Below are 12,330 nucleotides of genomic sequence, written 5' to 3'. Positions count from 1 at the left end.
AGCTCTCACTTTCAGGGGCCAAGCATCATTTCTGGCCCCAGAGAATAGTCACGGGTTAAATGTTTCCCGAGTGCCTCGTCTTCAGCCTTCTCCATCCCTGGTCCCTGCTTAAGCCAGGCCACCAACAGCTCGCACTGGGTCATCTTTGACAGTGTGCAAATAAATACTTGCTACCCTTCACTTACCCTGTCCTCTCCCATCCATTCTCCACGGTGTAGGCAGAGCGATCCCTCTAAAAGACAAATCGGAGCGTCCCACCCCTTGCTGCGAACCCTAAAGGCTTTTGGCGGCTCCCAGGATCAAGCCCAACTGTCTTTCCAGCCCCACTCCGTCCTGTCGCCCCATCACGCTCCAGCTATAATGGGCATGGTTTCCCAAAAGTGGTCGGTTCTTTCCCTCCTCCCCGCTCAGGTCCCAACTGGTGTCACTTCCTCTGGAAACCCTCCTTTTCCCGAGTGGACGGGGGAGGGGGAGAGGCCCGTGCCCGGGACCCCAGGCCCCCAGCCTTCTCCCATCACAGTACCCGCCACACTGCACTGTGAGTCCCGTTCACTTGTCTGTCTCCCCCACCAGACTACAGGTGCTAGCGAAGCAGAAACCACATCTGCTTTGTACTCCACACATCCCAGCTCCCAGCGGAGTATGGGGCACATGGTACAAACCAGAAAAAACAAACAAACAAAAATCTTTGTTGATGAGACGAACTGTCTCTTCAGTGACGGGGCTGTGGAAGGTGGGGACAGAGGGTAAGCTAAACGAAGATTAAAAGGACAGGCTAAAAAGGCAGGCCGGGGGTCAACAGGGCATGTCTTTACCTCTGCACGTGTGCCCAGAGGCGGGGTGGCAACACGCGCAGATGCAGTGGCAATGGCAGAGGCTGTGAACCGCTCAAGGGCAAGCTGCGCGCCGTGCTGTGTGCAGATGAGCCCAGTCTACACCCCGGGGAGCCCAGGACACTGACAAAACAGTCAGTTATCTTCCCAGCATTTGGAGGTGCTGGCGACAAGAACACTGTTTTAGTGCTGCCTGCACGCACAGGGGGCGGATGATGTAAAAGTAGGTCACAGATGAACTGAGCAACGCTGGTAACTGGACGTCACTGAGAAGTCACGTCTATCGCCCTCTCTCTGTGTGTGTGCCAGGGTAATGGACAAGGGTGCACGTCCCTTTTCAAAGGACGCATATCCAGACAGGTCATTTGCTAGAAAACTGATATATGGGTTTGGTTGCTCTATTATTTAAATAGACGCTGCCGTCACTCCCCATAAATAGTGACAAGATAGAAAGGCAGACTGAGTGTGGCACTTCAACTTGTGGAGAAAAATGCAAAATGATTTAGGATTTAAAGAGATAGTAACTGAGAAGATGGAGACTGCAGAGACTTTGCAGAATGAAGTAAGTTCAAAATCAGAAGGAACAACAGCAACAACTAAGGCAGTTCAAAGGAGGGGAACGAATTCTCATTAAAAAAAAAAAACATTTAAAATCATTACATTTCAAGATCAGAAATAATGTGCGTCAGAAAAACAAATAAAACTAGACTAGGTAGGTATTTTTTTTTTCATGCAAATCTTAGCCAGCGGGACAGAGAAAGAGAAAGCCACTACCGGGCAGGGTGGGTTGTGAAATGAGCCACATATGCAGGAGATGGAAGTTAATTAAATGAGGGGTCCAGCAGTTCCTTGAAAAGCAATTTAGCCAAAACAAAGAAGGAAAAACAAACAAGCTATAACACATAGTTTCTTGGCCAAACAAGAAGAAAGAAAAATATTCTCTCTCTCTCTCTCTCTCTCACACACACACACACACACAGCACAGTCAGTACAAAAGAGTCACACGTTCCCAGAACTTCCCAGTGAGCAGGCTACGAAACAGGCGAACAACAGATGTGGCTTCCAGCCTTAATTAAATGCGGGAGCTTAAAATCAAACCAAGTTGGACATCGAAATGAACTCACCCTGTCACATGTTCTCCCTTTAAGGAAAGGATAACATTTTTATATTACCCCGACTTTTTCGTTTTAGAAGACAGAACTCTGCCGTGGTAGCTGGTACCAAGCGTATTGTAGAAGTTTTGTTTGGGCAGTTTAAAATCCTGCCACTAGGCCCCTCCCCTAGAGTTTCTGATTTATCTGGTCTGGGATGTGGTCTGGAATTTTTAATTATTCCCAGCACGATTCTAATGAGCAGATATGGTAGGGGACCAGTCCCAGCATTTCTCAGACTAGTATGGCAAGTTCTCAATTTCTGGAACAGATAATGAAGTCAAAGGAACTTGAACATGGCTATTCTAGCAGAAAGGCTCACTGTAATTTCTAAAACAAACAAAAAACAAAAAACAAAAAACAAAAAAACACCCAAAAACATCTTTTCCTCCTTTATTTATCCTCTTTCTAAACAATCAGATTATCAAAAGCCCACCACTGGGTTGGCCCCTTTGGCCAAGACAGGGAGGAGGAGAGGCCATCTGATCTTTCGGCTTCTGTCTGGTCTGATCCAGGTTTCCGCAGAGAAGCACCAGGTCAGAGAGACAATTCATCTGTAGGAAGGGGGCTCCTGCATTTAGGACTGACAGGGGCCCACCCACCTTGCCTTCCCGCGTCTGGAAAGCACGTAGTGCTACGCTAAATCAAAACCCTGCTTGACAGAGCTCTAATGGGCTTCTTGGTGGAGAAATTCATTCCCTCTGATGCATTTAAGGAGATGATGCCAAAAGCCCATTAGCTCAGAGGAGAGTATGTGGAACTGACATAGACACAGGACACAACACGACGTGGGACCTTATATTTTATCCAGACGACCCTAATGTAAGTGGCTGGCATAATGAATTAGGCCACCTTCCCCCACCTCCCAACTATGGAATAACAAGTACCAATGCCTATTCCTGGAGGAAACCTCATTCTTTCAAGATGTATCCTGAACATGGCAGCTTCCCTTATTCCACCCACAAGTGAGTGTGTGTTCTGAAAAAACAATGGGAATTCTGGGGGTGACCCCAATCCACAAACATTGCTGCTCCTTCTCTGTTACCTCGTAGCATGTGATACACATTTCCGTTACGAAACTGAAATGAATATAAGTTGTGTTCTAGAATGATGCTCTAAGAAGGCAAGGACCTGTATCTATTGCGTTCATTGCTGCTGCCTGAGCTCGGAGAACAGTGCCCAGCACAGAGCTGGCATTCGATGTATAGTTGTTGAATGAATGAAAAGGCATCTGCTATACTGAGTGGTCCCTGCTACCTACACGCGTCCTTCCAGGGCAGGGGCACCAGCATAATGGTGTTTTCTCTTGCTGTTTCTTCATTTGATTAGGTCTCTATTACATGTTCACTATGAAAAAAATAAATCATCTTTAAGCTCCAGCATCCAGAGGTAACTGGATGCTAAACTTTTAGTATATCATTTAAAACATTTCTTTACCGGAACATAAAATGAGATGATACTTCCTGTGTTTCCCACTTAATATATCGACTATTTTTCTGTATTGAGAGACATGAATATCCAATGTTGTTCACTGTATTCCATTCATAGATCTCATTAACACTGAAATATAAAAGTGTCTGTTTTTCCAATTCTAAACAAAAGCTGACTCCATGAAGGCAGCGATTTCCCTAACACCTAGAGCCCAGAGCTTGCTACTCAAAAAGTACTCGAATGATCTCAGTAATCTTGGTGCTCCATGAGTTAACATTCCAAAAGGAAAGAAAGGCACGTAAATAAATAATCTGGCGACGGCTGCAGCCTAACATTACGTACAACATGTGCATGCACGCACAGACTGACAGACTCACTCACCTGCACAAGATTTGAAAAACCACGAACACGAACACGAACACGTGTTTACCTTAACCAGGAAAAAGGCATTGTACCAACCTCGTATAGGAAAATTATCTGAAGATTAAATAACATAATGGAAATCAGCCAAGGCTGCTAAAAAAAAAAAAAAATTATTTTAGAGGAGGCAAGGTGGAGTGTGTGTTGGTAGAGTGTGTACTGGGGTTGGGGCGACGGGCTCGTTTTCCCCAGACATAGAATATGTGCCACGGCGGACAGCTTTCTCTACAGTTCAAAGAGATGAGAGAGAAATGCTCAAAACGAGCAGGCAAATATCTCAAATGGATCAAAACGCTGGCTTTTAAATCAACACTGCCAGCTGTTCTTTGGGGAGACAGGAAGAACTGACCGAGAGGGCGCTGAAAAGAACAACCAACTTCTTTGTCCAGATCAGCTGCCATCTGACGGGAGAACCAGAGTCATGTTCACAGGAAGACGACCAGAGACGGCAGCCAACTCCCCAGAGAGACACAAACGGGGGTGCGCAGTGGAGGAAGGGGTGTGTGTGTGTATGTGTGTGTGTGCGTGTGTGCGTGTGTGTGTGTGTGTCCATATGTGCATGTGTGCAGATACCTGAAGTTTCATTAGCTTCACTAATCAAATGGTTCTCTGGAGAAAACTGGGTTTTGGCTCTGGGACTAGGACGAGCTGAGTCACCAGAGGACGTGTGTCGCCACTGTACCTTTATCTTCTGGGGCGACCGCATCGAAGGGGAGAAAACTATGAAGAAATGAGGCTGAAGAAGACAACGAGAATGAAAGTCCCCTGAGGCCAGAGACCACGGTTTCTTCATCTTTGTTGCTTCTACAGCACCGAGTGACCTAGTATGTACCCAACGAACTTCCACTGGATTCAGATAAAAAGGTTATAAGAAATTTAAGCTGCCAAAGGCAAAAAGGAAAACTATTCTGGTTAAAACAAAAGAATCCATAAACAACGCAGAAGGGAAGACCCCAATAACACCTAATACGCTGGGGACACAAGTGTCACCCGTGGGCTTACAGACAGAAGCTGTGGACCTGAATTCTGGCTTTGGCCATTTATTAGCAGAATGACCGGAGGCCGTTAACTAACATCTCTTCAGCTGTTCTGTCAGCCACAAAAGGAAATTTATAATACACCTGGCTCCTGGGATTGCTGTAAGGCTGAGGTTCTCAAACTATGCTCTGACACAGCGAAACTAAAACTGTAGGATTAAAATATGCTGTCTATACAATTTAGGACATAATCAGAACAGTTTCTCAATCTCAGCAACACTGACATTCTGAGGCAGATAATTCTTTGTGGTGGGGGTGTCCTCTGTATTGTGGGGTGTCCAGCAGCATCCCTGGCTTCTTCCAAGTTGGTGACAATCAAAAACACCTCTAGAGAAGCAACCGAGATGTCATTTGGCAGGTGAATGGACAAACTGTAGTGCGTCCAGACAATTCAGTGACAAAATGAGCTATCGAGCCAGAAAAGACACGGAGGAACCTTAAATGCATACTGCTAAGTGAAAGAAGCCAATCTGGAATGTCTATTTACTGTATGATTCCAACTACATGACATTCTAGAAGAGAAAAAACTATGGAGACAGTTAAAAGATCAGTGGTTGCCATGGGATTGGGGGGAGGGAGAGGAGGAACAGGGGGAGCACAGGGGATTTTTAGGGCAGTGAAGCTATTCGATAAAATACAGTAGGAGCGGACACACGTCATAAATTTGTCAGAACCCACAGAATGTGCAACACAGAATGAACTCGAGTGCAAACTACGGACTTTAGTTCATAATAACGTAGTAGCTGTGACAGGCTACACAGTCTCAGCTGGTTCCCTGGTCCCCACAACACCATAAGGCGGACCCTAGGGGTCAGTACCAAGACTGTCACATCCGGCAGCCCCTCTGTAGCTACTGCAAGGCCTTTATTGGCTATTTGGGTCCCTCTTACTCACATCCATCGCCAGCCCAGACAATCGCCTTTGCTGACAGTCCTAACAGCGAAAGAGGAAGCCACTGCTTGTCATGATTAAGCAGGGTTCTGGGGTGAGGAAGACCTGGGTCCAAGTTCCATTTGGCCGCCATGACTGCCCATGAGACCTGAGGCAAGGAGATTAACTGGTTAAGCCTTAGGGTTCTTGCCTGGGGAATAGTGATACTATCAACCTTACTGGTTCTTGGAGGATTCAGGAGAATTAGGTATAAAAAGCTCTTGGAATCCAGCAGAGAGCAAGCACTTACCAAGCGCCAGCTCTTATTCTAAGTGTTATTATTCAGCAAGCCACTGTAAATGTACAGCATAAGTGACTCCCTTCCACCAGTCATTTGGATAATGGCTTCTTTTTAATGTCCCTCTCCCCACATTGACAATCCCTTTAGCCTTTGATAAATGCCCTTTTTTAAAACCACAAAATCAATTCAGAAGCAAAGATGAAACTTTATCCATTGTCATTAGCATAGAGCCCCCAAAGACTCACATGATCAATCGGTCAAAGGTCTGAGCAGAGCTGGTCCTTCATCTCGTAAACGTTTCACAAGAAAGACTAAGAGACAGAAGCCAATAACCTCAGTGTACAAAGAGGGACAAAGCCAGCTCTTTGCACGAGATTAAATTAGCAGGTGTCAGGGTAAAAGGGATGGAGCCGGGAAGCCATTCTGTACATATATTCTGTACATACATATACTCCTGAAGTAAGTGCCAATGTACCACATAAACCTGTTAACACTTGTAACGCACCAACCATGTAACGTCACATTTATTTATACTCTCCATCTCCATATTTTATTTCTATGGTGCTATGGACTAGAGCATCAGACAAAACTAGAAACATGCAGTCACTCCAGCCAGCTGCCCGCTTCAGAGCCTCTGTGTTGCATGCTCAGAGGCCTCTCTGGGCAATTCGTACCGAGCCCTCCATCTCTCTGCATCGCGCCTCTCTAGCTGTCTTCCTCACAGCAGTTATCGCCACCTGAGCTGTCCTTACGTTTGTTTCCTCGGTCTCCCTCTCAAATGCATTCTGAGAAACTAGGGATTTCGCCTGTTTTCTCCCCCTGTTGTAATCCCCAGCACCTAGAAAAATTACCGTCATACAGTAAGTGCTACGATTTAATATTTCTTAAATAAATATAGCATGTGTTCGGGAAATAATATTTAACTAACTGAAGCTCACAAGTTTTTATCTGATCCTGTGGCAAAAAATAAAGAGGGTCCCTAAATGGGGGCCGGTGACCTATGGCAGGTACACAATAACAGAAAGCTAGCAGACTTGGGTCTAAGCTACGTCAAGTACACCGGGAAGGTCTGCTCCCATCTCCAGTGACTCAGAGGAGCCCTGCGCAAACTGGTGACATCTCCCCTGTCACCTGCCTCTGGTTTTTCTCTTATTTTCTTTCTCTCTCCAACACCCAATATGCAACCTTCTCTCTAAGGAAAGACATATCCATGTGTGTAAAGTGCTCAACAATTTATTCCCTCCACCTCTCATCCTATCTTCTAACAGCCTTGAGAGGCAGACGGAACGGAACAGGCATAAACATCCCCATCTCCCCATTCCCACACTCTGATTTGCCAACGCTAGGGGAAGAAAAAACTAGCTCGAGGTCACAATGGAGTAAGTGGTGATGCTGGAGCCGAAATCAGGTACTTCCGGCTCCAAAATGCTTACTCCTCCTACTACGTACAGTAAGCTGCCTTTCCAGATACATACATTTTTTTAAACTTCAGAATTAAAATACACTTGTGAGAAATAACATTTGCATAGCTTCAGTAAGTAGCTTCCTTCCTCAAAAGTTGTCTCCATTTCCTGACACAGAATTAATTTAGGAAATGTCTGCATTTTAAATCCATCACTCAGTTTCTCTTAGCAATACGTTCTTGAATTTGTAATGCTATCATGAGCTTCTTTAATTAGTACAGAAGTATTCTAAACACACATGATTATCCATTTCAATGATAAGCTTTACGAGTCGTAGCTTCAAAACTCTACTCCAAACTTAAAAGATATTCCGCAAGCTAAGATTTTTCAGTTGCCCAACTCAAAATGTAATCCAATTGGATTACAAAAAGAGATTCTCGACTCCAAACTCAAACTCAAAAACTCCATGCTATAATCAAAATGAGAAGTCTGAATATAGGCAGAACCAAGGGATGAAGTGAACTACCCAATAAAATGTAAATCAAACAGACTAAAATCAAGTTATATATTTATGATTCCGTATGTGTGTCTACACACAAAAATAACTCAACCCTTTGGAATAAGATACACGTGTTCTCTTAAAAAAAATTACTGTGGGATCTAAAGCAAAAATTCGGTAAGTGCAAGATCTCTTGATAAAACAGTAAGATGTAGATCACGTTTAACATTAGCAACAGGGAATAAAGGGAGGAAGGAAATCTCAAATATGGATAACTCGAGAAGTCATTTTTGTGGTCTGATTTTCAGCGACAGATTTAGTTTTTTAAACACGTATTTTTTTGACAGATGTAAAAAATAATTTCAATTCCTTCAGCACGTATCGACTAACGGGGAGTGAATGTGCAGAATGAGGGACGAGAGGCTACAACCATCACAGTCGAAGAAAGGGGAGCCGGCTGGCTCCCTAAGTTTGCCACAGGTAACCCACCACTGGCAACTTACGCGCTGATAATAAGAGGTGAGGGCTGACCAGGGTGGCCTTAGATTTCTATGACTTCGCCCTTCAGCAAATGTGCACTGAAGCACCCACAATGCATCAGGAGTGAGCGTGCAAAGCAATGGGACTGTCCATTCTTGGGGTGCCTACTATTTAAAAAAACGCAGAGCTTTTTTTGGGATTCCGTCCTTACTTGTAAGAAATGCACTCCGGGGGCAAGGGGTGGGGGGTTGGAATGATGGGCAGAGAGAGACAGGTAAGCACTACGTTTCAATGGAATAAGCATTAAAACGCAGGTACACAAGTTTCCATAAAGTGACAGAGAAGATGGCGACACAGTGCAGTCCAGGGGAAAGGTGGGCAATGGCTCCTAACGTATGAGGGAACATTTCGGGTGATGCGACCCTCAGACTGACTCCTCACAGCAAGCAGGATCGCCGAGATAGACAGGCAGGGAGCAGGGCCGATGTGAACGCACGCACTGTGGATGATGCGCAGGTGCGTGGGCGTCTGCTGCCGGGACGGGGCGAGGTCAGCAGTCAGGGGTGGGGGGCACAGGACCTTAGCCAGGACAGCCCTCTGGGCTCTGCCAAGAGATGTGGCTCTCCATGCGAGTACCAAGGAGCCACCACAGGAAGGCATGCACCAGGATGCAACTGGCAATTCCTGATGCCTCATTTGTGACTGGAGGAAAATGGGAAAGCTCAATGCAAAAAGTCTGGCTCTAAAGAAGTGATTAAAAGCAGATTCCGGTGCCTCCCAAACTCGACATTCATCATGAGTGAATCACAAGCTGCACTGCCCCATGAACTCACCGCCATGCCCACGAGAATGGAAGATGTGCCAAATCCGACTTCTTAGATTCAGTGAAAAATCTCAAAATCCAGAACTCCACAGGAGCCTTCAGACATATTTTGAAGATAACACTAGGGTTACCCCAATAATGACAGACGACAATGAAACAGAAGCTCTGTTTTCAACTTACTGCCCAGCCGCCCAGGTTCTGTAGTGGACAGTCCTGGTCCTGCCTCCCACCAGCCACGGCGACTTGGCACGCTCTCCCTGAAAGCCTCAGTTTCCTCATCTGCAAAATGAGGATAATAACATCTGCCATAGTGGGGTTCGGGGAGGGAAATGTGGGAGTGATTAAATGATAGAATAAATATGAAATGACATTCTAAACTGTAATTCTTTATGAATGAAAGAAATAACTTGTAGACTCGGTTGACAGTATTATGGAACGGATAATTACCAGGAGGAGGAAGTAGATTCAATGCACTAAATAAAATTAAAAGGACTGTTTTTTAATTAAACAGGACACATTTGCCCACACAAAACAACCACTTACTTTTAATAGCATAAAACCACCTCTCAACCTCTCCTTGACCCCAAGAGTCATCAGCAAATACTAGGACAGTCAGGGGTGAGCAGTGTAAACTTCATGGTGATGGATGTGTCATGAAGTGAATTAAACCACAAAGGCAATTAAGTCATAAAAGCGGCAGCAGTGACGGAACTAGACAGGAGGTTCCGAGGATCGTGTCTGAAAGATTTCATTAGCTAAACCACGAAGTCCTGCTGAAAAGCACACCCTCAATCTAGTGAAAAATGGGTCACTTTATTTATAGATTCCATCACCAAATCACATATTCCTTAGTTTAAAAAGTCTGACAACTTCCTTGAGCAGACATGTGAAACAGGGCTGTTTCATGCCTGTTAAAGGAAATAAGGAAATAATCTGTTTAAATTCTGCCCACACTCAACAGAAAATTTTCTTAATGGGCTCGACGTAGAAACTGTCCTGGTTTCCCTGTACATTTGAGCTTTACTATAAATAAACAAGCTTCACACGCTGCCAACACAGCGTGTCAATTACACTTTGCTAGAGAATACACTGCTAGTTGGGGTGAGACAAGGAGATAGGGTTTCCTTGGTGAGGTTCCTGTCGGGCCCACTGTGAAGGCGGCTTGTTAGACCCGGCAGGGGCTCCTCCTGTGGGGAGGGCGGCGTTGTGAAAGTACTGACTTGGGGCGGACCGTCAGAAACCCCCGTGAAGGGAGCAGGTCGCAGGCCTGGGAAACCGACTGTGAGGGACGAGTAATACACGGAAACGCCAGAACGCCAGCTGCCCTGATCTGGGTGGCAGAATCAGGGGGGATTTTTAAATTCTCTCCCCTCTATATTTTATTTTCAAGTTTTTCCCAGTGGCTATATTTTGTAAAATGAAATAATACTCCATATAGATGGAAATTTTGAGGCGTACAGAAAACATAAGACTAAAATGGCAAAGGCCAATTCTGCCATCCAGAGACCACCTCTACTGACACTGTGTTCTGTCTTTTCCTAATCCTTTTTCAATGCATATGCATTTTTTTCATTTGTTAAACCATTATATTAAAAAGGGCAAAATAAGCAATATATATTATAGATTACATATAGTTACAATAAGCAAAGCTTAAGCCAAGTCCAAGTCCTCATAAGCCAAATCAGATGATTAAAATTCTACATTTGAATAAAAAAAAACTGCAGCTAACAATGGCATAATTTTTAAAAAACGGTAATTTAAATATGTCTCATAAGGATTTGCTATCAATTGTACTCCCTCTAAACGAGGAGACCTGAACTTAGCCTAGAACATGTATGTATAAGTACATTCTTGCTTATTCACCTTCTTAAATTCTAAGTGAGCACCAATCACTATAAAGATGCAAGTGACGTGCCGAGGGGAGTTGGCCATTACCACTGCAGGACCCCTGTGCTGAGCCCCTGGCCTTGGACACGACAGTGCCTTTGAAAGGGGGCGTGAACACTGCTCAGCCCAGAACAAAACTTCATCGGAAACACCCGAACAGAATACGACATCGTTAAAAGGAAGAGGAAAGAGAAAACATTTGGAAGTCTAGTTTACAAAGAAACACTGCCACCCGCACCAGCTCCCAGAGGGCCTGGGCCTCCCCCTTGGATGGGAAACAGCCTGTGTTAGGGACGCTTCCAGGCCTAAGATTCGAGTTGTTTTAGTCGATCGCATTAAACAGTGTTTTGGTCCAAGAGGTTCTGTGTATGTGTGGTTAAAAGGCTTAAGGGCAGATAAAAAGGTCTTATCACCAGTCCTTTTAAAACATATTGCTGTATTAATGTTTCAAAGAGACCGGCACATACGAAGCACCTGGCACAGATCCCGACAACAGCAGTGCCATTAGTAAGTGGAAGTAGGTACCAGGGTTTGCATCTACCTGTATCTGTACCTCACAGCCTAACCAAAAAGCACGGCTGCTCACATAATGAGGACTGATCACCTCAGACCATCTCTTGGGATGGCTTTTTCTTGGCCATGGTGCTGAAATTGACCCTCCACCACCACGCTAGACCAGCTACCTTCTTGGAGCCACTTGGTACCAGATTTAAAGAGCAGGACAACACGAGCATGTAATATAGAGTCGGAAGGGAATAAAGCGGGGTGAGTGTCTTAATTCACACTGGTTATGTGATCCCTGGACATCTGCTTGACCTTGCTCAGCCTCGGTTTCCTTGTCTGCAGACTGAGGATTAAATGAGAACGTGCAAGCACAAAATGCTTCTTAGCATGGTGGCTGGCACAAAGAAAGTGCCCAACGGAAGGCAGCTGGTACTCTAGCTCAGGCAGCCTTGTCAGCACCTTGCTCCCTAGGAGCTGAAAATTGCTGTGCTGGGAAACACAGCTCTGCTTGAGGACAGAACCATACTACCTTCCCAGGCTAAGGAGGATGCCGAAGACACTGCCTGCCACGTCCTCCTACGTGAAGGCTGCTCCCTACTCTGGCCAGAGGTCTCCCTCTGTGCGAGGGCGCCCCACGGGTGGGACGCCCCGCCTTTCTCCTGCCCCCACACTCACTGGGTCCTAGGGCAGG

The 12,330-nt window shown here is 45.4% G+C and overlaps 1 protein-coding gene across 3 annotated transcripts in view; it reads right to left on the bottom strand.

The window, feature by feature from the left end:
* The window catches only part of ASAP1 (ArfGAP with SH3 domain, ankyrin repeat and PH domain 1), a 300,508-nt gene that overhangs the window by 207,574 nt on the left and 80,604 nt on the right, over positions 1-12,330 (bottom strand). For 2 of the 3 annotated variants that reach the window (XM_023519704.1, XM_023519707.1), the window contains exon 1: positions 9,429-9,567. The exons of the other annotated variant lie outside the window; for it this stretch is intronic. In XM_023519704.1, the coding sequence (XP_023375472.1) occupies positions 9,429-9,557 (129 nt within the window). In that variant the 5' untranslated portion in view covers positions 9,558-9,567. Of the gene's footprint in view, positions 1-9,428; positions 9,568-12,330 lie in introns of those variants that run through there. 3 annotated transcript variants of the gene reach the window in all.

The sequence above is a fragment of the Pteropus vampyrus genome, unplaced genomic scaffold (genome assembly GCF_000151845.1).
Source record: "Pteropus vampyrus isolate Shadow unplaced genomic scaffold, Pvam_2.0 Scaffold232, whole genome shotgun sequence".
Classification (NCBI taxonomy): Eukaryota; Metazoa; Chordata; class Mammalia; order Chiroptera; family Pteropodidae; genus Pteropus; species Pteropus vampyrus.
The sequence above is the reverse complement of the archived record's forward strand: the minus strand, read 5'-3'. Positions and strand labels throughout refer to the sequence as shown.